Genomic DNA, 27,944 nt, shown 5'->3' with positions numbered 1-27,944 from the left:
CCACACACAACCATGACCTTTCTAAGTGACTCACTACCATACCGAGCCAGACTTTCCTTACGACCTTTCCACTCACAACTTTCTTGGGACAGTACTCCGCTACCTGGGTAAGTATTTTGATTGTTCTTTCTCAGACGAAACCAACATTTTCTTATTAGTTTACTAACCTACATTTTATCTCTGAGATGTAGAGTTCTTTAGGTAGAAATTACAGTCTCTAAAAAGAGAGTTAGAAGTGAAATTTGTTGACAACTGTTGTACATTTTTTACTAAAGGATTTGAGAGTAAACTGCGATGAGTCAGGGTGGTACGGGCAAACCATAACTGATATTGAATTGAGATTGATTTTATTACAACGATGTATCAGTGGTTCATCGTGAATCATACAGTTATTATTGAGGATTTAAATTGCACAATGTAATCCAAGCAATCAGAGCCTGATAATTATCAACTATCATTGTATTTTCTGTCATGAAAACACTCTTAGATAACCAAAACCTCCTTGGAGTTTGTTTGAAATAAAACTTTAATTTGGTAAGTACCTGAATTTGTCAAATTCTTACAGCGCACTAAACTCTTACTGTTAGAGCTGGTTGGTTGGGTGCTATGATTCAACTAGGGGATTAGAAGTTTGCCCAGTGGTTTCTTTCCCTGCATCTCACCTCTGTGGACCAAAGTTTGAATCCTACCTCGGACCGGAGTCTTTCATGTGGATTGGGTTTTCAGTCCCAATATGATTGTGTGGGTGTTTCCCATTTGGGGTTTTTTCCTCCCACATCTAAGAAGCTGAATATTTCTTCTCATTTCTTACTTGTCCTGTTAGTGGCGCTAACGTTGCTGTTGGATGTCTAATAATACAATTTATGAAAATGTAATTCAACCACAGATTGATTCTGATGGATTTAACGTGGCGCTTTTTCTAACCACGGCTCTGGCTTAGGCTATGAAAATGTGTGCTTTCGGTACAGGAATTCAAACAGGCGTACAGTGCGTAAGCCATAGCCAGAGACTATAAACTTTGGTGTCTAAAATTGCCTATGATTACAGTTAATATTGTGCAGCCATCTGTTTTTATATCCACAGATTCTTTAATTACTTTCAAAGCCCAGTTCATACTTCATGCGAATGCGAAAACAAATTATTTGTTGCAAATTTGTGACGTCAAAATTTGTATTACCTTTGCATTCATAGGAAGTATGAACCGGGCTTAAGGCTACCAGAAATTGAATTGTAACTTCTTATTGATGTTTCCTTCATGATTAACTCGACAGACTCATTGGATTAATCATCATCTTAAGACAGACTCTGTGGAATAATGTGAATTGGTACAACAAAGGGATATAACGAGAGACAGACTGAAGCAACATCATGGCATCTTGGATTTCTTGCCAGTCGGTGTCAAGTATAAAATCATGGACTCTATTACTGATCGTTGGAGTCTACCTTACGGCAGTCATTCCAGTCTCAGGTTAGTCAAGCATTTATTACAGATTTTAAATTAAAAAACAAGTCCACTATTTGTACTTTTGTTCTCCTTTCAGAGCTCGAATGTTTTGGGGGGAATCCACAAGACTGTAGATCTTGGGACAACATCCCTTCTTTCATTAAAGCCGCAAAATCCACAGACCAATTTAAAAAAACCTCTGAAAATACAACTCTTTCCTGTTTAAGCTTTTCTCTTGTTCTCATGCTTTTCAAACATCGTGTGTGTAGCTTTTCTGATTAGATTTGGTCGTTTATTGTGCATTTTCAGTTTTTGTAAACGCTGTGATATAGTTTTTTATGGGGAGCATTTCTAAATACTTGTTATTATTAGAGACTAGAATCAAAACGAGAAGAATCAAAACGAGAAGAGACTAGAATCAAAATGAGAAGAGACTAGAATCAAAATGAGAAGAGACTAGAATCAAAATGAGAAGAGACTAGAATCAAAATGAGAAGAGACTAGAATCAAATGGACGAAGAGACTAGAATCAAAATGAGAAGAGACTAGAATCAAAATGAGAAGAGACTAGAATCAAAATGAGAAGAGACTAGAATCAAAATGAGAACACAGTTTTACTATCTAAACCTTTGTTTTTTATAAATTAGAACAAAACACTAAGAGAAGATTGTTCTCTTATGTTTTACGGGTGATATTCAGCAGGATTTAGAGATATTTGTGAGATTCAAACTCAACATTTGAACATCATTCTTATGAGACAAAGATGTTAAATGAAAAAATACCCAAGACACTGGACTTGTCCTGTCTTGAGTTTACTGGCCGGACACAGAAATCACTGGCCTCTGGTCGGTGGTCCAGTGTAAAACTCAAGCCATCTTTAAACTCTGTACAACTCTGTTCATTTGTAGGTTTGCAGCCTAGGCCTAGTCATGGCTGTGTCGCCATTTATCATGGGTCATTATTAACTTGATTATAGCGTCGCTTTACTTTCAGGTTAATCTTATTGTGGTTAGTTTTGACCTCTTTGCAAAAGAGTAATTAGCATTGAAGTTTCACAGGTGTTTGTTTCTGTTGTTTTATTTTGGGTTTTGTTTTTGGGGGGGCTTTTTTAGGGGGGGGGATGAGAAAATTTCATTAGCTGCTGTGAACTGCACAGGATAAGTTACAACACAACACACATAAACATGTATACTTGTTGTTTGTGTTGTCATTTAGCCATCAAGAAAGACTCTGCTAGGCATTGAAACGTCGAGTCAATAACTTTCTTTTTTGCATTTGCAAGTATGGAATTATTTTAAAGAACACTTCCCACAAAAAAGGCACTAAAAACGAAAAAACACATTTTCCACACACCTATCTTAAACCTCCATAAATAGTAGAAATTGTATTTCTCTCAAGATCTTTAAATTGACATATTAACAATATTTTGTAGTCTTCATTTTTATACGTGAGGATTAAAATGTACTTGCCTGCATGTTACGGCCCAGTGGTCAAGAGCACTGGACTCAAGCTCTGGTGTTTCTAATCAGCAGAGTGTGGGTTCAAGGCCCGGTCATAAGACTTGTATCCTTGAGCGAGTTATCCTACCATAATTGCTTTGTCCTTTGGATGGGACATTAAAGCACATACTTCCTGCGAATGCGATACAAATTTTGGCGTCACAGGGATGTTTGCAGTGAATGTTTCGCAGGAGTTCAACACAGTTCAACTGATACGAACTATTCATTGTGTATTTTTGGTGTAAATATTCGTTCATATTTGCAATTGCAAGAAGTATGAACCAGGCTTTAGCCATATGTCCCGGTGTACTATGATTAGAAGTGCACACAAAATAACAACACTTCTCACGGAAGAGTAGGGGTAATTGGTAATTCTGGTTCAAATAGCAAGCACTCTTGTATCCAAAAGGCTTGTGAGCTTGGGATTTAAGTCCACTTACAAGATTTCATTACCCCAAATATTTAACAATAATAGTAATATTTGAATTTATAAGCCATTTGCGAGTTAGTTTTGAAAAGATCTGGTACAATGACTTGCTTAGTCACAATATTATTTTTATTGACTACTGTACTGACATTTGAATTGCTCAGACTATAGAGACAGTTGCTATGTGAAATGGGTTGGGGCAGGCAACCTCCAGATGAGTTAACCCTGGTACCATTGTGCCATACACATCCATTCAGAATTGTGTAAGGGTGTTCACCCTGTCTCTTCCCTATACTACGCAAAAGCTTAGTGACATAGCAACTGTCTCAAATAGTTGTGAAGAATTCAAACTTAAGTGGTAACTTGTGATCAAGCATGTCATTGTGGCTTATTGAGTTTTTGTCATTCTCTTTTCAGATTCTCAACCAGCTGCCGAGCCTCATTGCGTAGCATTAGATAATCTTATCGACCACATACTACGCAGTATGAGATCCATGACAGCAGCTACGGTCATCTGTGCTAAGATTCCTGGCTGTACTGGCATCAGATGTTCCTTTAGCATACTGGTAAGACAGTCATCTGAAAAGAACAGGGCCCATCTTATGGCTCTGCTTACCGCAGAATTCTGTGCTTACATCACCATTCTCGCTTGCATGGCAAGCGCCGAATTTCTGCGCTAGCTGTGAAAGCGTAGAATGCCTAGTAACGGAGTATGCACACGCACAAGCCAAAGTGTCATGAGTTCCGAAAATATACTCCGCGGTAGTATAATTTTATAAAGCAGGACAGTTTTCTGTAGAACAAAATCTACCTGGCAAGTAGATACACACATGATGTTACCACAAACTAAATATTGATACAGTACTTTTCCATGCAATGCTTCAAATCCCGTTGTTATATTGTTCACATTTTTCAAATCTTTTCTAATATGATGAACAAACTTTACCGTGAAGTGGGAGTAAATCAGAGTGGAATTCTAACATTTTAATAGAGAAATATTTAAGATGAATGGCCTTTATTGGGTGTTCTTTTGACATTTAGATGACTTTAAAAGAGATCTTACAAATGCTGAAAGTGGGCGGCTGAATTAAGACTGCATCCTGGTCTGAGGTCAAGCTTAAGGCCATTTGATATCTGTGCCACATATTTCTTATTTCTTAAGTTATGTCTATTTAGATTGTTGATGTCATTATTTTAAAGTCAATCCTTTCCTTTATTGCATCAGGCAAGTTTATTGTAGTTTTCCCTTTCATATTGAAAAATAAACTCTAACTTCAGTATCTGTCATGTATTTATAGAACAAAATATTTTAGAGACTGTCAAAATTTGACTTTATATTATATGTGTTACACAATCACCCCCAAAAACTAAACTTACAACTTCACATCATTTTGCAGTTTATCTGTCATTATTTCAGAACAAAGTATTTTAAGACTTCTTTTGCCAGAGACTCTCAAAATAGACCCTTCCCATGAAATATGCTAACTACACTCTCGCATGTGTACAGACCCTATTGGTTGGCAATTGCCATGTAGATGTGCACTTAGCAGATGCCCAATTTGATCTGCGTCACACCCCCATTAGCTCCTATACAAAACAGCACGATTCTTATCTCAAATTGTTAGTGCGCACACATCATATACAGTTTACATACTTCATGGACAGGGTCTATTGGACAAATGTGTGACACAATCACCATGGGAAATGATAGAAACTAAACCGTTACAATATACTTCACAGTGACCCCTTAAGGTGAACAGGGCCAATGCGTCACTGGAAACCTATTTAAGGATTTCCCTTAATGAAGTAATTTCCTATGCCAGGTCTTCTCTCAGAAGCATTTCTCCACTGGGCTAAATAAGCCACTTCCTCTCTTTAAAATGGCCGCTGTGTATGATTTAGTATGACACAGAATAATGGGAGACTTTTGGGACGCTTGGTGGCAGCAGACTTACCAGGTAAAATTCATTGTTCTTGGTCCTGTGCGCATGCTCAGAATTACATAAACAATAGACCTTATCGCAAATACCAATGCGCAAGCGCAGACTGTTGAATGAGGTGCATTGTGGGATAGATATGAATCAAATTTGGATACCAGCTAGACCACAATGCACCTAATTCCAAGCTTTACGCGCGCGCCCCAGTATTTGCGAAAAGGTCTATGGAAATTTACCTGGTAAGTCTGCTGCTACCTAGCGTTCCAAAGTCTCCAATTCTTGGAATTAAAACAACGATCTCTGTTGTGGAATTTGTTTTATTCTAAATCTGCTTTTACAGCAATGTGTTTAAAGACACTGAGGAGTTTGAATGTTTCAAGCATTTCATTTTCCTACAATCATAATCAAAAGACAATAACAGAGAAACATCACAAATCTGAGAAAATAAAACTTAATTCCAAAATTCAAAGCCAATACTCAAAGCCAACATGTTTTGTTCCCTTTTAGTTTGCAGATACCTAAATTAGCTTGAGCTGTTAGAAACCTTGACAATTACTTCAGTCGCAGTCTCTAATCCCAACTAATAATGGTCATTATCTCATTAACCCCAGGGCCAGAGTATAGGTATGAGTTTAAGGATGTACCCATGTGCCACTCCAGCCCAAATGAGAATCCGCATTTTCATTCCTTCGAGTGGGATTAACTTTAGTCAGATGATTACACATGGAACTACTATTGCTTTACCTGGTAAGATTCATCTATTCTATCGTGTGCTTTCTGAATGTAACTCTCTATTCATGAGTTTCCAATTCACTGCTCATGTTACACTTGGTTACCTGTTCATGTTTCACTTAGTTACGTGTTCATGTTTCTGTGTGCTCTCATTTAGCCTTTAAGAAAGACCCTGCAAGGGTCGAAACATCAGGCCATGAATTATTTGTTCAATTTATACCAGAGGTCATTTTGATTTGCGACACTAAACAGCTACATGTAGTTCTATTTTCTCTGGTCTACTTCTTAAAAATGTGGGAAGGGTGGGTTTCAAAGTCATAATAAACCACTTCCCAAGTGCCACAAAAAGGTCATTGTTTCATCATTTCTTATGGAATATGTCTTGGTAGAAAGGATGGGGGGGGCACAATAACTGCCTTTTCAAAGATGAGGAACTTTGATTTGAAGGGCTCAATCATGTGGTCATCTTCAGTAAGGGATTTCCGCATAAAACAACAATGTATTCCTTTGTTTACATTTTGACGAGAAGTCTTTTTTCAATGCACCCTTGCATTGCCCATTGCTGAGGTCAAACAATGGACAAGCATGCCTGAACATCTGACATCACATTTCGAGGCTCGTGAATAACACCAGAGACTAGCCTCCAGCTGTCGTGTATCTTCACTTTTAACCTACATTCATTTCACATATGGATATGCAGTCTAAATTCTACACCAACATTACACGCAAGTACATTAGCCTTTTTGAGGTATGGCGAACACTGTTTGGTTTGTCAGCGGCACCCAAATCAACGTGACCAATCAAAGCACATCTATGGAAAGCTCATGTCACTGCACGTTTATCCAATGATTGTATCAAATGAAATAACTGGATCTGAATATCAAGTACCTGACTTTCTCGGGGCGGAGTCTAGCCTGTTCATGCTGTTCACAACTTTCATTTACCTCAAAGAGGACACTGTTTGGGTCTTCTGACATCATATTCAAGGGGTCGGTATATTTTTTATTTTAATTTCCCCAAATCACTCTTAAAAATCAAAATCCCAAACCCAAATCTCTTCTTTCACTTCTCTAGGGTTCCAGTACAGTCCCTTCCCAGGAATTAAGGTCCGAGCCCAGGCCGCTGTCCACTTTGACAAGGTACCTGAGGGACTTCGCATTGGGGTAAGATTCTGATGCCTATTTTCTAATAATTTTCTAATTTCCCACAATATTTTTTTAATTTTATACAAAAATGTATGGATACTCATTGAAATTATATGTGATTTGGGTTGTTGAACAAAGAATTGATTATAGTGGGAATCGAACCAACGACCTCTGGATTAACTGGTGCTCTGCCAAATGAGCTATCCAGCCCTATGTTGGTGGTGTCCCTATTTTGCCAATATATTTGTTCAGGGGTTGAAATTATTGTTTTTTTTAGATCAAATTTTAACAATTATTTGCTGAACTTTCTGCTTGGAAGTAATCCATGTGGACTGGCCTACCCTGGATAACAAGAGTAATTAATTTAATAACAATTATATGGTAAGTTGTTGGATTATTGTCTAATTGATTGAAGGTTTAAATGCAATGTTGATTTATTTTCTGTTTGACTGAGTTGGTTTATGACATGTTGGATGTAACTCTTGTTCTGCAATGTTTATGTAATTTCCAGCGATTCGACTGCTAAGCTTTTAACAACTCCATTTATCAATCTTAATATTTCTTAACATTTTTCCAAGTAGAACACGTTTGATAAGCATCAAAGACCAGTATTCTCACTAAGTGTATCCCAACATTGCATAAAATAAATTTGGACTCAACTTGTCATTGAAGTTGCAAGAAAATGTTGTTGTACAAAATAGTTTGCTTTCAGATAGGAGTAAACGACTTCTGGCCAGAAGTCCTTTATTTTTTTAGTGAGAAATTACCTCTTTCTCAAAATCTTTGCTACTTCAGAGGGAACCTTTTCTCACAATGTTTTATACTGTCAACAGCTCTCTGTTGCTCGTTACCAAGTAAGGTATATATTTTGATTAATTACCAAATGTGTACAGTGCCTTTAATGGTCAATCTGCTCTGATAAAGTGTTTTTTTTCTGGTATTTTTTGTTACTTCCGTTTAGATATTGTTCCAAGCCAGGGGTTTTGGTACAGGAATCAACTGGCCTGTTCTACCTGATTATACTGTTACCTTCCCGCCTTGCTCTACAGGTAAGATTCCTATATTTGTGTTTATCCTAACACCAATATGTATTAACTGTGTACTTTTCACATGCAATCACCCTGGTGGGATTCGAACCCACCACTAGACCATCGAGCTATAACCTGGGGCGGATCGCAATAAATCAGCAGTCTAAGACCAGTCAGTTATAGGCGGCTATCTGCCTTAGACGGTCTTAGCTTAGTCAGTCATTAAGCCTGTTGCAATAACCTGATCTTAGAGAAGTTGGCGAAAAGTATTGCAGTACGAACAAATGTCCCATAATACTAAGCATTTCTGCAGGCACTGGCGGTATGGCATTGTTCTTATTGTATTGGTTTGAATCATCGGATATCCAATCTGTGGGTGTAATCTATTTCTAAAATAAAAACTCATCGTAGAGCTCTTTGTATCAAATCATCTACAACTAAAAAATGCAGCGCCTTCTTTAAATACCAAAACAAAGACCGTTTATAGCCAGCTCAGAGCAGGCTTAAGATTTAAGACTGGCTATAGTTATAGACCACGTGACTGCAATCGGTCTATAATTAAAGACTGTCTAAGCGCATTTCAAGTTAGCCGGCTATAGTTGTACAGACCGGTTTAAGACCGCTTGGTGCAATCTGCCCCTGGTGTTATAATTTGTTTTTACCCTTACATCTATGTGTATTTTTTAGCAATGTATACTCAGTATTTTCCACAGCCAAATCACTCAGGTGGCTAGAGAAAGTGTGAATCCTTATGTTTTGGCATCCGACATTATGTCTTTACCATTAATGCTTTCTACTGCTCGCCCATCTGCTTAGAAAGAGAACCCTTGGAAATTCAAAACCATTTCATTTCCACCTCTTGTTTTACCCTTACACCGAAAATAATAATATTCTTTATCCGCAATGCAAATTTATCATCTCTTAAAATCTTGTGGTTTTTTTTGTATGCAAGTCGCCAGACATACCCTGAAGGCCACTTCAAGGTGTGAGCAAACCTGGTTCGTTACTTTCCCGTTATGAGAAAAATCTTATTCGCTATAAAAATCTTTGTTTTGTTCTTAGCGATTCCAGTAACTGAGCCCCCTCCTACCAGTCAGTGTGGTAAGATGGACGTCCTGCTAGCTGGCGTAGCAACCCCTCCTGGCTTCACCTGTACTGTCTACCCAGACTGTCTTGGTTTCCACTGCTTCGGGTCCATCAATGCCGTCATCCTGGTTCATTACTTTTTCTTTTTGAGAAATAAAATTTTGTTTTGAAACACTTTTGCTAAGCCCTTCTTCTTCTTTTTTGTTTGTTTAATTTGTAACTACTTTACTTTAAATTTTTAAAACTACCTAAGCTGAAACAATGGTTTGATGTGATATCATGTACTTAAGTAGAATTCATATGTTTACTTCTTAAAAGAATCTACTTCCCGTTTTGTTATAAATCTACTGCAAACAATTTTTTCTTGATTTTAAGCAAATATCGGCTCTTTTTTGCAAAAGCCAAACTTAAAGGGATCAGATTAAATATAAACAGATTGGGCTGAATGGAAAATATTAATAAAGTTTCGAATTTTACTTCCTCTAGACGTCTTTAAAAATAAACAGATGTATTTATTTCCTGATACAAAATGAATATCGGCACTTGAAAGAGGAGTTGAACATTTTGATAAATATCGTTGGGACTGAGTTGAAATTATAAATGAATTTGTAAAATTTTGTTTCTTTCAGACTTATTCAGTGAACATCTCTTTAACAATCAACAATTGCAACGAGCCTGTGTCCTACACAATAGCTCTGACTAACCCTGGGAGTCCATTAATATGGCAACACACATTCTTTCAAAGTGACACCGTACCAGTGAGTAAGTAAATCAGAATGAATGCCATTAGCCAAAGAGAGATCGTTGATTCATTGGCATCAGAGGAGGGGGGGGGGGGGCTTTAGGTTTGACAATGACTGGGTGTCATGGTTGGGGTTCAAATCCTGTTAGATTAGTCATCGGAGTGTGCGAATTTTGGATGTGATACTTTTGTCCTTGAGACAATTCACTATAATTGCTTCTTTTCAATCAGGGGTATAAGTAGGTACCTGCGAGGGTAGAGGTTGACATTGTCTATGAAAAAGCCTTTGGAGCGCTACGGCAGCTCAGGGCTGTATCTCCCCAGGGAGCTGAGAAAGATTAACGGAATGGTATTGCCCCAATGACCAGAGCACCATTGTGAAGCACATTGATACGTAATTGAAAAATGTGTATATAAGAACTAATTTATCATTAAAAACCGTTCATATTTTAGTTGAAGACATGGAGAAGAAAAACCAAAGATTTTTTGTTGTCCAATTTTTTGAAAAAAACAATTTTGACAAAATGTGTTTTGTTTTGTATTTTTACAGTAGCGTCATTTCCAGGGAGAACTAAAGCCAATCTTACAGTATTCATGAGGCATTTCATTCCAGAAGGTTACATTGAAACATCAGTAAGTAATTATAAGATTAAAAGCAATCAGACAAACAATGAATGCACTATTATTTCATTTCATTAGACCAACTGGGAGTGTATACCCAGGGCATTTCACTGGTTAGCGGGAAATGTTTGCTTGACGTGTGCTTACTCCACATTACTAGGCATTCCACGCTTACACAACTAGCGCAGAAATTTGGCATTTGCATAGTGATTGAAAGCGCAGAATTTGGCGGTTAGTAGAGCCATCAAATTTGGCCCAGAAGTGACATTAAACAACCAATCAGAGAAATAACTCTCTTGCTACCTTTTTTAAATGTTGCTCTTTCATTTTTTGAGTGTGGATGTTCAATTATTATAAAAGTGCATAATCTTTTATCTTGTATCTATGCGCTATACAAGAACGGTTAATTATTATAACTTATTGGTTTTCGACAAGTTGCCACTTTATCAAAATGCAAAATGTGTTGGAAGAAATCTTGATATATTTTTGTTTTCCCACAGATCAAGGTGACCATATGTATCGGAGTCATTGCTTGTTTCGATTTGCCTTTTATGAGTGCTCAGAGAGTGCCTATTGCTCCATGTACTACAGGAACTGGTTAGTATTTCAGTTTATGTAAATGAGTTTTAGCTAGGAGTGGTTTGCAGTAACACCATGATGAGTAGTATTGGTTCTGAAAGACGGATCATACTGATCGAAACATTGAGTTGTCAACCACCTACACTACTCATAGCAGGTTTTCACATGGTGTCACTGCAAACCTCTCCTAGTTCCAGATCCTACTTAAATGAGACATGTTTGCAAATTCTATATGAGTCAATTGTGGAGTTCTTTTCCTCAAAGATTTCAGTAGTCTCCAGTATTGTAATGTTTTATGGGTGTGAAAAAGTACAAGAAATATTTTAGGTTGCTCCTTGTGCAAGATTGATGTTCCTTTAAGCTTGCTTCCCAAAATCCCTTTAAACAAATCATTTCTTTGTCATGGTGGCCAGGACTACAGCCTCATCAGAGCTGACAGACCTTGGTGTTAAACCGCTTCTTCTCTTGTCATCACAGAACCACTACTGTTACTTGGCACGGTTGGCTTGTGCGTAAAGCGCTCGCCTCTCACCAAGGTGACCCCGGTTTGATTCTCGGTTGGGGCCATATGTGAGTTGAGTTGTACGTTGGTTCTCTGCTGTGCCACAAGGGTTTTCCAGACTATCCGGTTTTCCTCCCTCAGGAAAAAATCAAACACTTTCGATCTTGGCTGTGCTCCGTGGTCATAATGGGTTGATGTGGCTGGCAGCTGAATGCACTCTTGCATGCCTGCTTCTCGAACACGATGTAGCCGCGTCCTTCGCAATTCAGCTCTAGCTGCGAGTAAGGACGATTAGCCCCCCGAATTATTATTATACATCTTACCAGAGCTAGCCCAGTCCAATCATCAACACACCTGCATTCCAGGCATGGACCACTCCCCTTGCTTGAGTACCTCGACAGACCTTGTTGTTAAACCATTTATTCTCTTCTATCCACAGGGCCATTACCATTACTTGAGTACATTTTAACTGAGCCAAACCCAATCATCAACACACCTGCATGTCAATCATGGAAACGAGTAGAGAATAGTCTTAAAACTATGGGCATACCCGGTCTAACGTTCCCTTATTGCTACATTGAAGCTCCTTTGTGTAATCACATCATGTGTACTGTTAATTATCAGGTAAGATTGAAAATCATTTAGGTTTCTGTTTTTGACTTTTTATTTGTTTGCTTTTTTTTTTTTTTTTTTTTTTTTAATCTTCTTTTTTGGGTTTTTTTTCCCCGCATAATTAACTTAATAATAATAAAACAAACATAAACCCTGTAAAAGTTATTTGTTTCAAAACAGATTATAAATGGTTCATATACAGATAACACAAAATTAACAAAAAACATGTGTTGTACTTCTTTTGTGTTTAATTTCTTCTTTGCCAAAAAGACACAATTCTATCCAACATTTGAAATTCAACTTTCTGTCTGATTTGCCTCTTTTTCTTAGTTTCAAAATAGAAAATTGAAAGACACTGGACTGTCCTTTTTCAAGTATCGTGCCAGTAGTGCGCATGCCCAGACCTACGCGTGCAGTTCTGAGCATGTGCGCACATGCTCAGAGTCACGAAAAAATACCTTTATGTCTGCTGCCCCCAGCATCTCAAAAGTCTCCCATTGTTAATTAAAGGCAGTGGACACTATTGGTAATTCATCAAAATAATTATCAGCATAAAACCTCACTTGGTAATGAGTAATGGGGAGAGGTTGATAATACAAAACATTGTGAGAAACGACTCCCTCTGAAGTGACGTAGTTTTCGAGAAAAGCCTGTGAAAATTTGGGCTCCATTGGTCGTCGAAGTTGCAAGAAAATGATGAAAGAAAAAACACCCTTGTTGGACGAACTTGTGTGCTTTCAGATAAGAATAAAAGACTTCTAGCTAGAATTCTTTTATTATTTTATTGAGAAATTACCTCTTTCTCGAAAACTACTTTACTTCAGAGGGAGTCGTTTCCCACAATGTTTTATATTATCAGCAGCTCTCCAATGCTCGTTACAAAGTAAGTTTTTAAGTAAATATTTATTTTGAGTAATTATCAAATGTGTACCTTCCCTTTAACACATTTCTTCATCTTGATTGTTTTAGAGTTTGCAAGCAAACAATACCTACTCCATCTATGCTGAAGTGAAGCATTGCGCTCAACCCATGCATATGATGGTTAGCATACAAGGAATCAATACTGCATTCTTCATAGAGCAGAGCATTTCCATTGACAAAAACGTCACTCTCAACCGTAAGAATTCAAATAAATTTACTTACTTTTACAAAACTTAGTACTTGAAATTTTTGTTGTTGAATCTTTTGCTTTTTTGATTGTCACTTAAAGCCATGCCTTTTAAACATCATTTATTTAGCTTACTTGTACCAAAATTATCCTTTTTACAAAAGTAAGTACTTTCAGTATAGTCACTTGAGACCCTGAGACACAAAAAATTACTAACTTATAAATAAAAAAAAATCATTTTTACTAAAGTTAGTACTTTTAAAAATTTTATTAGCTGTCTTATTTGTGGTTGTCACTCTAAATCCAAAGGCATCAAGGTTACTAATTTATGCAAACATTTTTTACTTTTACAAAAGTTAGTACTTTTTTTGTTTTAATCTGTTGCCTTGTGGTAGTCACTTTCAAGCCACAGGTGTCAAATTCCCTAACTTCTACAAAAGATAAAATTTCTGCTTCTGCGATAGTCATATGTAGCCCAAAGACATAAAATTCAAACTTAAAAAAAAAGCAATATCCAGCCCAAAAACAAACAAAATCAAACCTTTACAAAAGTAAGTTCCCTAAAAAAATTGATGGTCACTTCAATCCAAAGGCATTCACTGACTTTTACAAAAGTTATTACTTTTCATTTTGTAAATAGCTTTCACATTTGTGGTAGTCACTTCAAAGTTTCTTACTTTTTTGGTTTATATTTGATACTTTTACATCATTGCCCAATTTCATAAAGCTGTTACACATAAAATACTGCACAGTAAACTTCTTTGTTAGTGAAAAATGGCTATGGCTCCAGTCACAACAATGTCAACCTTACGGACAATGGCTGGTAACCAGTATCTACTAAGCAATATTTGTTTGTGCTTACATGATTTATAAAATTGGGCACAGTCTGGTGTACAATATTGCTCAGCCAAATAATCGTGTTTGGCCAAATTGTTTCAACCCAATTTTCTTTCACCCAACCCTGGCTTTATAACATAATTTATTGTAATTCTTCTTTTGGCAGAGAATGGAGTGATACTGACTGCTGACTTCCGCAGACATGGTGAAGCAATTATGCTAAGCGTAGCAGTGATTATTCCGAACATTGGGCCAGCCACAGGACCTCTCAACTTACCACTCATAACCAATCAGATCATAGACCTACCCATTTGTGCAAGTAAGTATCTGTTGAATAGATGAAAATTTGCGTCGTAGATAAAGAATATAAGTTTGGTTTTCCCCTTACACACCGATGTGTGTGCACTGTCTACTCAGTACTTGCCTGAGTTCTGTGAAAAGAATCACAGGCATATTTACTGAGGTGGGATTCAACCCACGACCTTAGTCCAAAGCCAATACCTTGGTCCAAATTTTGTTACTCGACAGTACTCAATTCTAATTGTAACCGCTTTTATATATGTTTGATGTACATGTTGGTATATATCAAGACGCTTTTTCACAAGCAACGCTTACTTTGTTGAAGTTCAATAAATTTGATTCTGATTTTCTTCTTAAAGCCTTGGAACAAAAATTAAAAGTTCACAGATTTACAAATAACTTACAGGGTTTACAGAAGGTAATGGTGAAAGACTTCCCTTGAAATATTATTCCATGAAATGCTTTACTTTTTGAGAAAACATTAAAATAATTCTCAATATCGATCTTGAGAATAACAGATTTTTTTTAAACACATGTCATGACACGGCGAAACATGCAGAAACAAGGGTGGGTTTTCCTGTTATTTTCTCCCGACTCCGATGACCGATTGAGCATAAATTTTCGCAGGTTTGTTATTTTATATATAAGTTGTAATACACGAAGTGTGGGCCTTTGGACGATACTGTTTGCCAATGTTGTGCGATTGCTTTAAGGCAGTTCTATGTTTTGTTTTTTTGGGCCGTTTGATTGTTTTAATCCTATACAAATGTAGATGTTTTCAACAAAACATGTAAATATTTCATTTCCAAAAGGTTTTTTATTTTTATTTTTTTTTTTTTTTTTTTTTATAGATATCGCTTAATATATTTTGAGCAAATATGTCTACGCAGGAAGAATAATCCCTAATAGAATTCATAATCTGAGAAATGTTTCTACATTGTCTGCTTCTCAGATTCAAATTTGGGGACATAAACACAACCACATTACTTCAACTGAAATTAGGCACTTTGTATGCAGGTGTGAATCTTGAAGGATATGTTCTCTCATCATAAATTTATCGCCGTTTATTGTTTTCTGTCTTGCAGATGGCGGCGGTGCAGGACCTGAAACGCCAGTGGGGCCTCCACAATTTCCCCCAGACTTTCCTGTTCCAGAAGCACCAAGGCCTGGAGCTGATCAACCCGCTGGTGGAATAGGTAAACACCTGTTAATAATTCTTATTTTCCAAATATAGTTTCCAAATATCAGGTTTAAAAAAATTATGTGTTGTTTATAAATAAATTAAAACACTGGTTCATAATTCCTCTTTTAGTTTGGAAGGGGAGGGGCGTCCAAATATCAGGTTTTTCTAAATTAATTGTTGTTTATAATTTAATACTGATCGGTAGTGATGGTTTATTCATTTGACATTGCTTTTTTTGTTTAGAGGAACACATTGTCCTCGGATTGGGTGCTTGGAAATATAACAATTGGTCGAAAGATGTCATTGACTTTAATATGCAGGGCCAATATGGAAACCAGTTCTTTATACTGATTTGGCTCCCCCTTGGTAAATGAAGGAAATAAATGAATAAATAAATAAAAGTCACAACTTTGGCTTTTCAAAATGGTGGGCCATGTTAGGTTTAAGAAGGAAAGCCCAAAGCGCCCAATCTGAAGGCAAGGTGTCTCATTAAGGTTTATTTTTGTTTATTTGTTACGTTGGTTTTCCACCCTGGATGTTGGATGACATTTATAGGCCATTCCTATTGGTTTAAATAGCAGTCAAAATGAGACAACAGTAAAGAAGGAAATCATGCAACAAAACTTTCAAATTATCAAAGCAATGTATAGATTTTTTTGTTCTGAAATGAATTACTTATTGTAAAAGATTATTTAAAAAGACCCACTGGAAACTATTTTGATCATTCTGTGCACATTCTCCGAACCCTTATATGTACCATCTTTTTTCAGTGAATTTCCACTAACAAATAGTTTTCATGGCTCTAAAATTGTCAACCTTATCATGGCTTAGCTACTATATGATTAGTACAGTAAGCATTTGATTTTTCATGGTTTTTACAGTTTCAGGATTTTTCAAATCCTAACTGAGTCTTCAAAATGTCTCAAAAGAAGTAAAAGCAGACGCGATAGGAAGAACAAAAAAGTATATAATGTGCTGAAACCTGTGGTTTTGTTTGTATTTCTAGCTATACACAGAATCTGTAAACCTCCTGAATTGTAACATCTGAGAGGTTCCAGTTCTACAACAAGGACAAACCCATACCACGTTTAAGGAATTTTCAATTTCGCCAAATCTTAAATTTGCAAAATCTTATTTTTGTTGCAGGTGTAACACAAGAACCCAAGGTTACTAAACCCAAAAGAAGAAATCCCATTGGTAATGCAAAATCTACAAACAGTGCAGGTAAGCTCATAGATGACTAGTTTTGTTTACTGTTCTACATTGATTCAGTGTAGTGACCAAGGGATGTCCCTCATAGTGGCCCCCCACTAAATCTGGACTTTTAGAATTGGAAATTCTTCAAAAGAAAATGTTTACGCGGTAATTTCAATTAAAAAGAAAAGAAAATTCCATATACACGCAGACAATGTCTTTGTTTTTCCCACTCTGCCAGATTCTCTTATGAAAAATAGTTAATTACATTAAAAAGGCGCTGAAAATGGGCTTTTTAAGAAAAAAGGAAAACGGAAACTTGGCCAGATAAACTCCTAGAAACAAAGATGTGTCCCCCTAAAATTTAACCCTACTTACAGCGCTGCATTACTTAAAAAAATTGACTTTTAATAATTTAAACAATCATCCTCTCTGAATGCAACTGAAACAAAAATTATGACAATTTTATTTAATAGGTTCTTCTGTTTTATCATGAAAAAGGGGAATGTTTTCATAGTTCGTCTTTTGATGTAAAATAGTAAGATTTGTCACCCTGTGAGTCAGAAAAATAATATGTTTTAGAAAAAAAGAAAATTCCTTTCAGGTGGCATCTTATAGAAACATATTTATAGTATCTTTGCCAGCTTTAAATAAAGCAAGCTTTTCAAATCAAAAATTAATAGTTATATTTTGCTTCAAACAATCCATGAATTTTTACTTGTCTTTGTGGCTAAAAAAAAAACCCCACAATTTCTTATTTTGTCTTCTTCTCTGCAGTACCCTTAGCCATAGGTCTTCTGTTCACCGTCTTAGCAATCATTGCAGCAGTATTTGGGGCATTCTATTGGTATCGTCAACCGAATACTACACCAACGGAAGAAGCTGTTCTTGTGGATGAAGGGGAGCATGAAACGGTCAGATTCAGCATCGGAGCAAGATGATCAATTTATATCAAAGAAGAGTTGCTGGAAGAATATAATGAAAGACTGTTTTAATAATTAGTGATAATTGATCAAATTGTGTCTTGACAGCTTATCATCTGGAAGATCAGCACAATACAGTAAACAACGTTTTCAAAATTTAAAAAAAATCTGCAAAAAATAGTTGTCGGCCTGAACTTTCAAATCTAGCAGGGTCTTTTGTTTTTTATTCTTTTTTTGCATTTATACTATATTATTACTCTATCATGTATGGATGCATCAACAAATCTTTGACTATAATTTAATTTTTTCCCCAAATATCTATTGTAAATATTTAGGTTTTTGTTGAACTACGCAATTCCAGGGAAAGTAAGATCTAGTGAAGCCTGTGACTTTACTTCTGGAAGAGACACAGCCTTTGTTTTTGTTTTTTGTGAAGAAAAAAAATACTTGAAAAAAAGTAAGTGAACTATTAAAAACTGTTAGCTGCGATTCAGAATTAATAAATCAGTTGCCTTTTGGTCTGCCATGAAAAATTTTCAGTGAATGATATCAATTTTAATTAATAATAATAAAAAACAATATCGCTTTATCAAAGGGTGTTTCAAAGCGCTTATTTTTATTTATTTATTTTTATTCTTCAATTATGAGACCCTTTTATTAACTGCAAAAGTTATTGTATAGTTAATCCATGCATCATCCACCATGTCAAAAAGTATTACTTTTTATAAAGTTAATGCCAAAAATAAGTAATGGCCTCAAATTTCATTTCTAGCAGAGTCTTTTCTCCAAGCCTGAAAGTTAATTATATAATTTATCCGAGACATATTAATCGTGAATATCAAGGTATGACTCTAGTACAAGAAGTTCCTTGAGAAATGGCAGGGCATGTAATTTTGCTGCATGATTTGGAAGCCCCCAAATCAAGTTTGTGGTGTTCCGCTGTTATTCCATTATTCCCTTCTTAAAGAACAAAGAGTTCCCTTGTGTGGTATCGGTACATTGATCCATTGTGTAAAAGACCCCACAAGAGCACTCTTGTAAGCTCACAGCTCTGTGTTGCAGTCACTTGCTATACACATAAAGCCATTGGGCACTTTCGGTAAACAGTATTGTCCAAGGCCCACACTTTGTGTATCACAACTTATATATAAAATAACAAACCTGTGAAAATTTAGGCTCAATTGGTCATCGGAGTCAGGTCTTTGACAACTACCAATAGTGTCAAGTGTCTTTAAACTCAATAATGTTGTGCACATGCTGACATAATTGGGACAGATTAAGTGTAGTTGACGTTACTTTTGTATGTGTATATAAAAATGTATGTAAAGGAGATTTGTTGAGCTGTATGATTCATAACAATAAGATGCATGGAAATTTAATCTAACAATTACTCATAACATTTAAGAAAAATAAATGCTTTGCCATCAGCGCAAACATTTTTTGTGCTCCAATTTTATTTTATTTTTGTATGTGGTCTTTCAGTTACTTTTATAGGCCGCCTTACTGCCTGATTGATAAATGAAGTTAGCTGTGACACAAAAGATCTGTATTAAATTTTTAAGAATAAGATTCATGTCCTACTATTGGACATGTTGATAACTTTTTACACTTTTTTTCCAGTTCTCTGACTTGATCTAAAACAATCACATTTTATTTTATTCAGCAAGCTTTGTTTTAGAGTGTGACCAAAGAAAAATATGACAAACATTTCACCTAATAAATTTTGTGCTTTACAAAATACAAGCATCGGTTTTCCTAAGTTTTTTTTTTTTTTTTTTTACAACTTGTTATTTGAGAAATGTTAAAAGAAAGTCTTGTCAAACCCCCATGGAAATTTTAGTAATGTAAAGAGCCTTTAGGCTAACCCATAAGTTTGTTTGTTTTGTTTTCACAAGCTTTTGATTTGCTCTGGCATTTTATTTCCCAAGAGAGTTTTAAAATTAATGCTAAGGCCAAAGTTTCTGTGTCCATCTTTCATTGAACTATGGCAGAACTGACTGAAGTTAGCCAACACTACACGGTCAGTCCTGCCTGCTGAAATAAAAACATATGTATGGGCTGGGGCATACATTTTACTCTATTGTTAATTAATAATTGATTAAATAAACTGAATTGGGCAGGTGTCCCATGGAAATCTGCCTGCCTGAGATTCTGTCCTCAATTTCTGTATAATATTTATGATGCGGACAATAAACTTTCTAATTCTAATATGTGAAATTAATTCGTTGGCTTAGGAGAGTGTTTCAGAAGAAGATTATTTTATTGAAGGGCAGTTCAAATGGCAGGGACACACGTCCCGTCTCGATGCGAACCAAATAATGATGTTTTGCAATTACTAGGGCGACCTCTTGCGACGAAATTAGTTGGTGTCAAAATGGTATCCGGCAAATAGGAGCGCTACTTCCAACGTGAAGTAATGCGCTGCCGCCGTGAACCAGCCTGATACCGGTCATCGATTTACAAGATTTTACGTTGAGCTTTCCTTCCGATAACATAGTTTCTACGTCAAAATGAGCTGAAATCCAACTTTGTGAAAATGGCCGGTATCTTCGCCCGGTATAATGAGCAAAGAGACTTTGGGGTAAGTTATTTTAGCACCTTTTGCTTTACAAATGTGTTTTATTGGGTCTCAAACACCGTGTGGTGTGTTCATTTTACAGAAAACAAACAACATGATGATGTGCGTGAGATGGGGTATGTATGCAAGTCTAGCACTAGTTGAACGAAACCCAGTTGAACCCCGTTGCATTGCATACAACACAACGCCAACGGAGTCCAGATTGTGAACAGTGTTATAACAATTTTACCCTCCAAACATTTACCTATATTTTACCTGGAAAAGTTTCCGCATGGCGCCACCACTTTTTCATTCGAAATAAAATAATATAGTATCTAATTTACCTGATTGATATTATCCCTTTTTGTAAAAATGAGTGCAAAAGTGGTGGCGCCATACGAAAAGTTATCCTTTTACCTGATGGAGGAAGCTGAAGCTTTGTTCACATATTCCTTTTACTTTACTTTTACTAGTCCGGAACTTGGAAATATTCTGCATCCATAAGGTTTACCGCGATTCAGAACCGCATTGGAATGCGTTGTGGGAAGGAATATGGGGCGGTTTCTATGCAGTTTCTACGACTCGCGCACGCAACGCCTATACCTTTGTGTAGGTTCAACAGCGCCCACTCTTGATATATTTTGCTATTGGCGATAAACCTTATTGAATTGATCTGGCCACCACTTTTGATTATTTATAAACTAAAATTAAATTTAAAAAAGAGATTTATTTGATTGATGTTTTTAATTTAAATGTAAATTTTTAAATATTCGTCTCGTGGGGGATTTGGTTGCTCAAATACCTTAAAAGGGAAAGTTAAATTTTCCCTTTTTTAAATAAAGACCCGGACAGAACTCGCGCTGTTAATCTCATAGTCACTAATAGCCAAAGAACTAAAAATGGAATGTAGAGAGACCACCATTGACCTAAAATTGTTTGTGTTTTTCCCCATTACTTAGTCAGCTACTCTGTATATTTGTCAAGCTGGACAGGCAATGATATAATTTGTTATAAAAGAAGTGAAGGGAGATAAAGTGATCCACAGATGCAGAATCTTTTACTGAGAATCTTAATTTATAGTACACTGTTGTGTAGACACTGCTTTTGTTATTGAACACATCATTTATTTTCTGCGTTTATTTATTGTAGGATCTGGATTGTGATGGATATGAAGATGGCGTTGGTGACATCCAGAGGGCTTCTGTGGATGTCCATATACCAGAGGTGAGTAGACAATCACAAACCAGGATGACTAAAGCCCGGTTAATACTTCCTGCAAATGCAAATTATGCGAATTTTGATGTCACATGGATGTTTTTGCAGCAAGTGTTTTGCAGTAGTTAAACACAGTTCAACTATTTTTCACTCTGATATTGTGACTACTAAATTCGCTTCTCATTCACAGGAAGTATAAACCCTGATAAATTTGACAAAGTCATCATTTATTTATTTCTTGAAATGCCCAAGATTCTATCTGATGATCAGTGGATGATGAGAGCAGTGTAAGGGGGCTGTGTCTTCTTATCACAGCGAGTCTGTGGTCAGACATTTAATGCTGAACTTCACCAACTGAGCTATCTTAGAGCCCTAATGTTGGTGGTCCCCTATTTTGTCAGTAAGGAGTTTTCGATAACGGATGGTTCTGCGACGGTAATGATGACATTTGGCAACATCTGCGCATGTGTCGGCTTTGAGGCTGGTCGTCCTTCAATTTCTACAATGTTTAGTACTTTGGATTAATCCATGCTGTGCTGAAATTGACATTTGGCTGAAAACTACTCACTGTCGCAGAACCATCACTCGTCAAAACAAAAACTTCCTATTATCTTTGTTTGGGGTCAGTCATATTTCAAATCTCAATTTATAAATCACAAGGGAACACCCTTGTTTGTGGCACCAGTCAGAAGCCAGTCAACCTGTTACTGCTGTATAGCCAGGGATCACACCCAAGTTTAAGATACAAGACAACCTAGGAAACAAGAGAGGGATCTCCTTAGGGGATGCCACTTTTTATTTCAAATACCTATTAATAAATATCAAGGTGCTGTAGATCAAAGTCATATTTAACAGGTCCTAATCATGATGTCATACTCATTTGGAAATTGTGCAGTAGCTGTTTATTAGTCATTTTCATGGTATGTTATTTCAACCCCCAAATCAGAACATGCATGAAAGCGTCAAATTGAAAAGAAAAAAAATGATATGAAAATTTGATTTGCTTAATTATTTAATGTATCAGGCTCACACATAAAGAAAATTAATTATAACCTATAAAAAATAACTTGCTTTTTAATTTTAGCTTTTTAATTTCACTACCAGTAACAATTCAGTTCAACTCTTCTTGCCTTGACCCCATAACACAATTACAAGAGAAAGTGCTATAACAATATTGAATAAAGGGCCAGCCATAAAGCCAAGTCCCAACAAAGAACAAGGCCAGTTGGATGATATAATAAAGCTGTCCCTACCAATACCCTGGATTTGTTTAGTGTTCATAAATTCAGTTGAAGAGAGCAGGGACCTGGTCTTTGCATTGAGGTATTCTTACCTCCATCTCTTTGCAAAGGTTTTATTATTTACTGGCCTAGTACTTTACAGAGGCAGCAAAGGTGATTGCCTCCATGCCCCCTGGTCATTGCCCTGGTGCCCTTGAAATGCTCCAGTAGAAATTTACAGTTTCCTCATAGGGTGCCCTTTACTAAGGAGAAATTGCCTTGGTGCCCTTGCCCTTTCCAAATTGAAGCATACATGCCTTTCTTGTTAAGTTAGTGTGGGAAGAAAAGCAGCTGGACTGGGCTTGGGTGTCTGGGAGGGTGCTGGGTCATTTCTCCAGTGATGGTATTTAAGATACATGTAGAGTGCATTGTTGCTTGACTGGAGTTATTGAACCTGGATGCAACTTGATCATCCTCTATTGACCCATTGAGGGTAATCCCATTCCTCTCAAAAGGCTTAGGGGATTAACCCTAATTAAAAGATTAACCCCATCTGTCTGTACTTTTCAACAGGATCCAACAGATGCTCAGTGAGTGTTGATAAAACATGCATGAGAGCTATGTTGCATTTTAGTTTGTCTCTGGAGGCCTTTGAAATATCTAAAAGAAAAACAGTTTGCAAAAAAAATCCATATGAAACAAAGTCATACTAGAAGAGTAACTCTATGTTGTAAACTTGCAGAGTACAACTATGTGTGAATCTCTTTTGGGAGATTTAACCATGGTTGTACCATTGAGGAAGGAATTCCATGGTTGGATGCACAATTTACTGCACGTATGTACAGTTGCTTTTTATTTTGCACACTGCCAAAGGTTCAGACTTCACTTGAAACCATACTAGTTAAATTGCCTTTTATTGAGGTAAAACATAAACAAGGGAGTACAAAATCTACCAATAAGTGAGCATAATTTGATTGTTTTCATCATCATAATTTTTTATTTTTTTTTCCACAAACTTGCATCCGTGGCTGCCTCATCCTCAGATTGTAATAGGGCAATTCCTGGGGTCGCCTCCATCCCCTGTTCTCTTTCAATCACCGCTATTCTCAGCTCACTTGATTGTTGGATTTATTTTTTTGATAAACCATATATTACATTCTGACCTTTCTTGCCATTCTTCAGGACAATGTAGGGTATCGTCTTCTCTGTAAGCAGGGATGGAAAGCTGGCCAGGGTCTTGGACGCTCCTCACAAGGTATTACTATATCTTCCGAAACTCTTCTGCATTTGGTTTTGTGTTTCATGTTTTTGTTAATAATAAATGATACCATTGTTCTTTGTTCTCACTTGGTATGCCAAAGTGGTTGATTTTATAAATCGATTCCCGTTCTGTGTTTTGTTTGCTAGAGTTTATTGAGTGTAGTGAGAATGCATTGGCTGGTTTAAAAAGACGAATTAAACTTATCTTTGCTTTTGTAAATTGAAAAAAATAGCGCATGGGTAGATCTTTGCTGGGATGTTGAAGATATACTAACCATAGATTATTGTACCATACCCATTGTATGGTTACAGTAGCAGGACTTTTGTATAGTTTCTATAATTTATAGATTTGTAGGAGTGATTTTAGGAATCGATACTTTACAAGTATTATGTTGATCACTTGACAGTTTTTAACATTTTGTAAATTAAAGAATTAAAACATGAGAGTTAAACATAAATTCTAAAACAGGAGTAGAGGAAACAAATATAAATTCTTCAATATTATTGATTAATATACATTGTTCAATTTGTTTCATTTAGTATTACAACTAACAGTTCAGTTAAACTTCAGGGGTTAACCCAACTGTTTCTGGTTCTCATAGTAGCAAGCATAGCATCATGTTTACAGGGTTCCTCAGGCTTGCGATCTACAGTGATTAAGTTCACTTACCAGTACCAGAAATATAATAACAACAATATCATGTATTCACTGGTTTGCACACCAATAATTTTAACACATTTTATAAAATAGACTCTCCACAAACTGAATAAGAGCATGGAGCTACCTCCATAAGAGAGTAGTGGGAACGAGACTAAGGGTAAAATAAAGGTGTGCAAATATTACAATCATGTGATCACCTCAACCAATAAACATGGTTGTAGCTTCCCACACGGTGGAATGTTTTTAAAAACAAATATCTTTCTAAAAGTGAAAGTGAGAATTTACCTTAAGAGCTGCTGAGTCTATATTTACAACATGTTTTGACTTGACTAAAGCGAAAGCGCACATTTTCTGTAAGACAAATACACTTGTAAGACAAATACACTTGATACTCCGCAGTTGTATAAATAGAATAACAAATTGTAAAGGTGGGAACTAAAGCTTATAAATAAACCAAAATATTGATCGTTGAGAAGGATCAGGGTTCACATTTCACTGGATTGCCCTAGATTTATCACAAATACCTTTTCATAACATACTCCAACTAGAGTGATGGAGAACAAGTTCTTTATTTTCCTGAGAATGGAGATAATTCTTTATCGAGGTATCAGGTTTTATCTTTGAGGGTGTTATTTTACAGCCCAACCCATGGTTGATGCAGACAGCAATTTGTTTGTTGGGTATTTTGTAAAAAGTAGACAACATTTTCAATAAGCTTTTATTGATTATACAATTATTGATGATTTTGCTTTGAGATTTAAAAGAAACGCATAAGTGCCGACCTGATACTTTACGGAGGCAATGGAGGCACTCACCTCCATGCCTCTGGTCATTGCCTTGATGCTCTTTGAGATGTTCCAAAACAAATTAAGAATTTGCTCATAGAGAGATGCCCTCTAGTTACCAAGAAGAAAACGCCTTGGTGCCATTGCCCTTTCACGAAGCAGCAGGCCTTTTTAATGTCAATCTATCTGCTACGTGTACACATGTACGATGTTGGAGCTTAACAAGCACTGCATGCGCACGTACAATGATTTACCTCATTGTACATACAGATTAATTCGTGTAGGCCGTGTCTTAACCCAGTGATTTGGGTTTAGTCGTTGACTGAAACAGATACTGCAGGATTTTCCCCATAACTCTTCAGACTCTAGCCAATGGCACCAGTTAGTTTGTTAGACCTCAATCGTTTGGCATAGTCAATGTCTTGAATAAAAGTACACTGCAGGATTGGTGCAGCTGATAAACAAATCACAGACCGTGTTCATATTTTATGTGTCAGTCATAAAATTTGGGCTTAATCAGACAAAAAATACTTGATGATGTTTTTTATCCTCATCAATACTGTGAAGAACCTTTAACGTCCCTCCTCAATCCTCATCATTTTCACTCATATTTGACTTGAATTTAATGCCATTATAAACAGTCTGTGTATTCATTTTTTACGTACATAAGTACAATGTAGCTTTGCCAGTCAGACCACTATGAGACAATTATTACTGGTCTGGCCATGCATTGTACTCACACAATGATTTTAAAACCTCTTTGTACACTGTATTTAGCACAGACTTATTTATTTTTACATGCAGCTTTGTAAATAAAAAACACAACTAGCCAGTTGGGCCACTCTGAGAAAATTGATACTGGTGCTCAGGTGTTCAGTTGAGACATAACACTTTGTGACTCGTCAAGGCAAATTGGATCTTACCTTGTGATAATCTACAAGTAGGTCAGGTTCATCTTGATTTCCATAGGGTTGGAACAAATTCTATTGCACGTCTAAACCAAGGACTTTTTATTTAAACCTGAATGAAAAGGACTTTTTATTTAACCTGGAAAACATTCCAAAAATATTGAGTAAATTATTTCTACTTATTGTTCTACTTGCTTTGTCAGTCTCAAGCTAAGTAAGTCTTGTCCTGTTGAAATGAATATAATCTCAATCTGAGGCTTGGTTGGAAATTAGTCTGTTTTGCACAGTGAAAAAAATAGTCCTGCTTGTACATTGGCAAATATTGTCAAGGCATCAAAGTTACTTTCAGAAAAATATCTGATGGAATTTTGTCCATCAAATTTATGATACCAATTCGGGTTACAGGTGTACATGTCATGTATCTGTACCTAGGATAAATATGTTACACTGCTTTTTAAATCTGTTGAAATAAATCTAACCATTGTATAGACATGTTTAAAAGCATTGGGATTTGGAGCCAAGCAATTTGCTGGTTGATGACATTTTGGTTGAACTACTAAGCTACCGGTGATATGAAACATAGTCCAAGGCCCTCAGGTGCAATTAGCGCATACACGCTATCCTTCTGGAATGAGTCTCGAATGACTTGCTGACAGGTGAAGAGAACCAATTATCAATCCAGTCGCTGAAGCTTCTTGATACAAGTTAAAGATGGAAACTGGATGGGAACAAACAATAACGACTCAGTCACTAAGTTGCTTTAGCTTTTGGGTAAACTAACGTTGTCAACTTTCTCGGACTCCTGAGGGTCCACTCGCGTCTTTGCTGCACCAATTTGTGAGAATGAGTGCTCAAGTTATGGAGTGTTTTCATAGTAGTGACAAGGTCTTGCAAGATTGTCCGATTTAAAGTGATTTTTTCAGAAATCAACAACCCTTTTTTTAAACAAAAGAAAAAAGATTGATGTTTTGCAAATTGTTTACTTCCATGTGTTAAAAACCCAACAAAATGAGCAGTATAACGGTTGAGTTATCATCAGTGTTCAATTGCTCACTGTGATGAATTTTCCAAGATGCAAAAATGTAATCAAGAAGAAAAGCTGTCCCTAAGTTGACCTTACTTTAAGATATCAATTAATTAAGAGTGACATATGGATTGGTTGAACAGATATTCTGTAAAGTAAAGTGCAACAACTGTTATTTAATACATTCTAATGCCAGACAAAGGTAGTTTAACTTTGATGATAAGAGTAACAGGTGATGAGAAACAATGATCACCAAAGAAATATAATCACTCAGTAAAACATCCAACCCTTAATCATTAGAGAAGAATGCGACACGAGAAGTTGTAAACAACATTGTCTACCAGAAGGAAAAAAGGCTGAACAAATGTTACCTTGTAAAAATGTAATTATGTATTATGCCATACATGTATATGTA

General features: G+C 36.3%; 2 protein-coding genes across 6 annotated transcripts in view; both read left to right on the top strand.

Moving 5' to 3' along the window:
* The first annotated feature begins 1,328 nt into the window (after window positions 1–1,328).
* On the top strand, window positions 1,329–19,552 carry LOC139937011 (uncharacterized). Of its 2 annotated transcripts, XM_071931945.1 has the most exons (15): window positions 1,329–1,468; window positions 3,788–3,936; window positions 5,919–6,054; window positions 7,114–7,202; window positions 8,146–8,233; window positions 9,275–9,426; window positions 9,928–10,060; window positions 10,591–10,673; window positions 11,162–11,258; window positions 12,182–12,366; window positions 13,324–13,471; window positions 14,466–14,618; window positions 15,685–15,795; window positions 16,929–17,006; window positions 17,754–19,552. In XM_071931945.1, the coding sequence occupies exons 1-15, from the start codon at window positions 1,369–1,371 to the stop codon at window positions 17,915–17,917; spliced, it is 1,866 nt and encodes a 621-aa protein (XP_071788046.1). In that variant the 5' UTR covers window positions 1,329–1,368; the 3' UTR covers window positions 17,918–19,552. The 2 variants fall into 2 exon arrangements, with proteins under 2 accessions (XP_071788046.1, XP_071788047.1); XM_071931946.1 differs by lacking the exons at window positions 1,329–1,468; window positions 3,788–3,936 and adding an exon at window positions 5,237–5,328.
* Window positions 19,553–20,351: 799 nt separating this feature from the next.
* The window catches only part of LOC139937723 (uncharacterized), a 44,285-nt gene continuing 36,692 nt past the window's right edge, over window positions 20,352–27,944 (top strand). For 3 of the 4 annotated variants that reach the window (XM_071933010.1, XM_071933009.1, XM_071933008.1), the window contains exons 1-2: window positions 21,620–21,680; window positions 24,074–24,146. Coding sequence is in view for 1 of the 4 variants with exons in the window: in XM_071933007.1 (XP_071789108.1) it covers window positions 20,436–20,480; window positions 21,606–21,680; window positions 24,074–24,146 (193 nt within the window). In the remaining 3 variants the exon portion in view is untranslated. Of the gene's footprint in view, window positions 20,481–21,605; window positions 21,681–24,073; window positions 24,147–27,944 lie in introns of those variants that run through there. The other variant, XM_071933007.1, reaches the window with a different exon arrangement.

The sequence above is a fragment of the Asterias amurensis genome, chromosome 5 (genome assembly GCF_032118995.1).
Source record: "Asterias amurensis chromosome 5, ASM3211899v1".
Classification (NCBI taxonomy): Eukaryota; Metazoa; Echinodermata; class Asteroidea; order Forcipulatida; family Asteriidae; genus Asterias; species Asterias amurensis.
The sequence above is the reverse complement of the archived record's forward strand: the minus strand, read 5'-3'. Positions and strand labels throughout refer to the sequence as shown.

What these genes read in the sequence shown, in the direction of transcription:
- LOC139937011 (XM_071931945.1), top strand. Translation starts at nt 1,369, where the DNA reads ATGGCATCTTGGATTTCTTGCCAGTCGGTGTCAAGTATAAAATCATGG. An exon ending in GATGTTCCTTTAGCATACTG is followed by an intron (nt 3,937 to 5,918) that starts GTAAGACAGTCA and finishes CATTAACCCCAG; the next exon opens with GGCCAGAGTATAGGTATGAG. An exon ending in CTGAGGGACTTCGCATTGGG is followed by an intron (nt 7,203 to 8,145) that starts GTAAGATTCTGA and finishes ACTTCCGTTTAG; the next exon opens with ATATTGTTCCAAGCCAGGGG.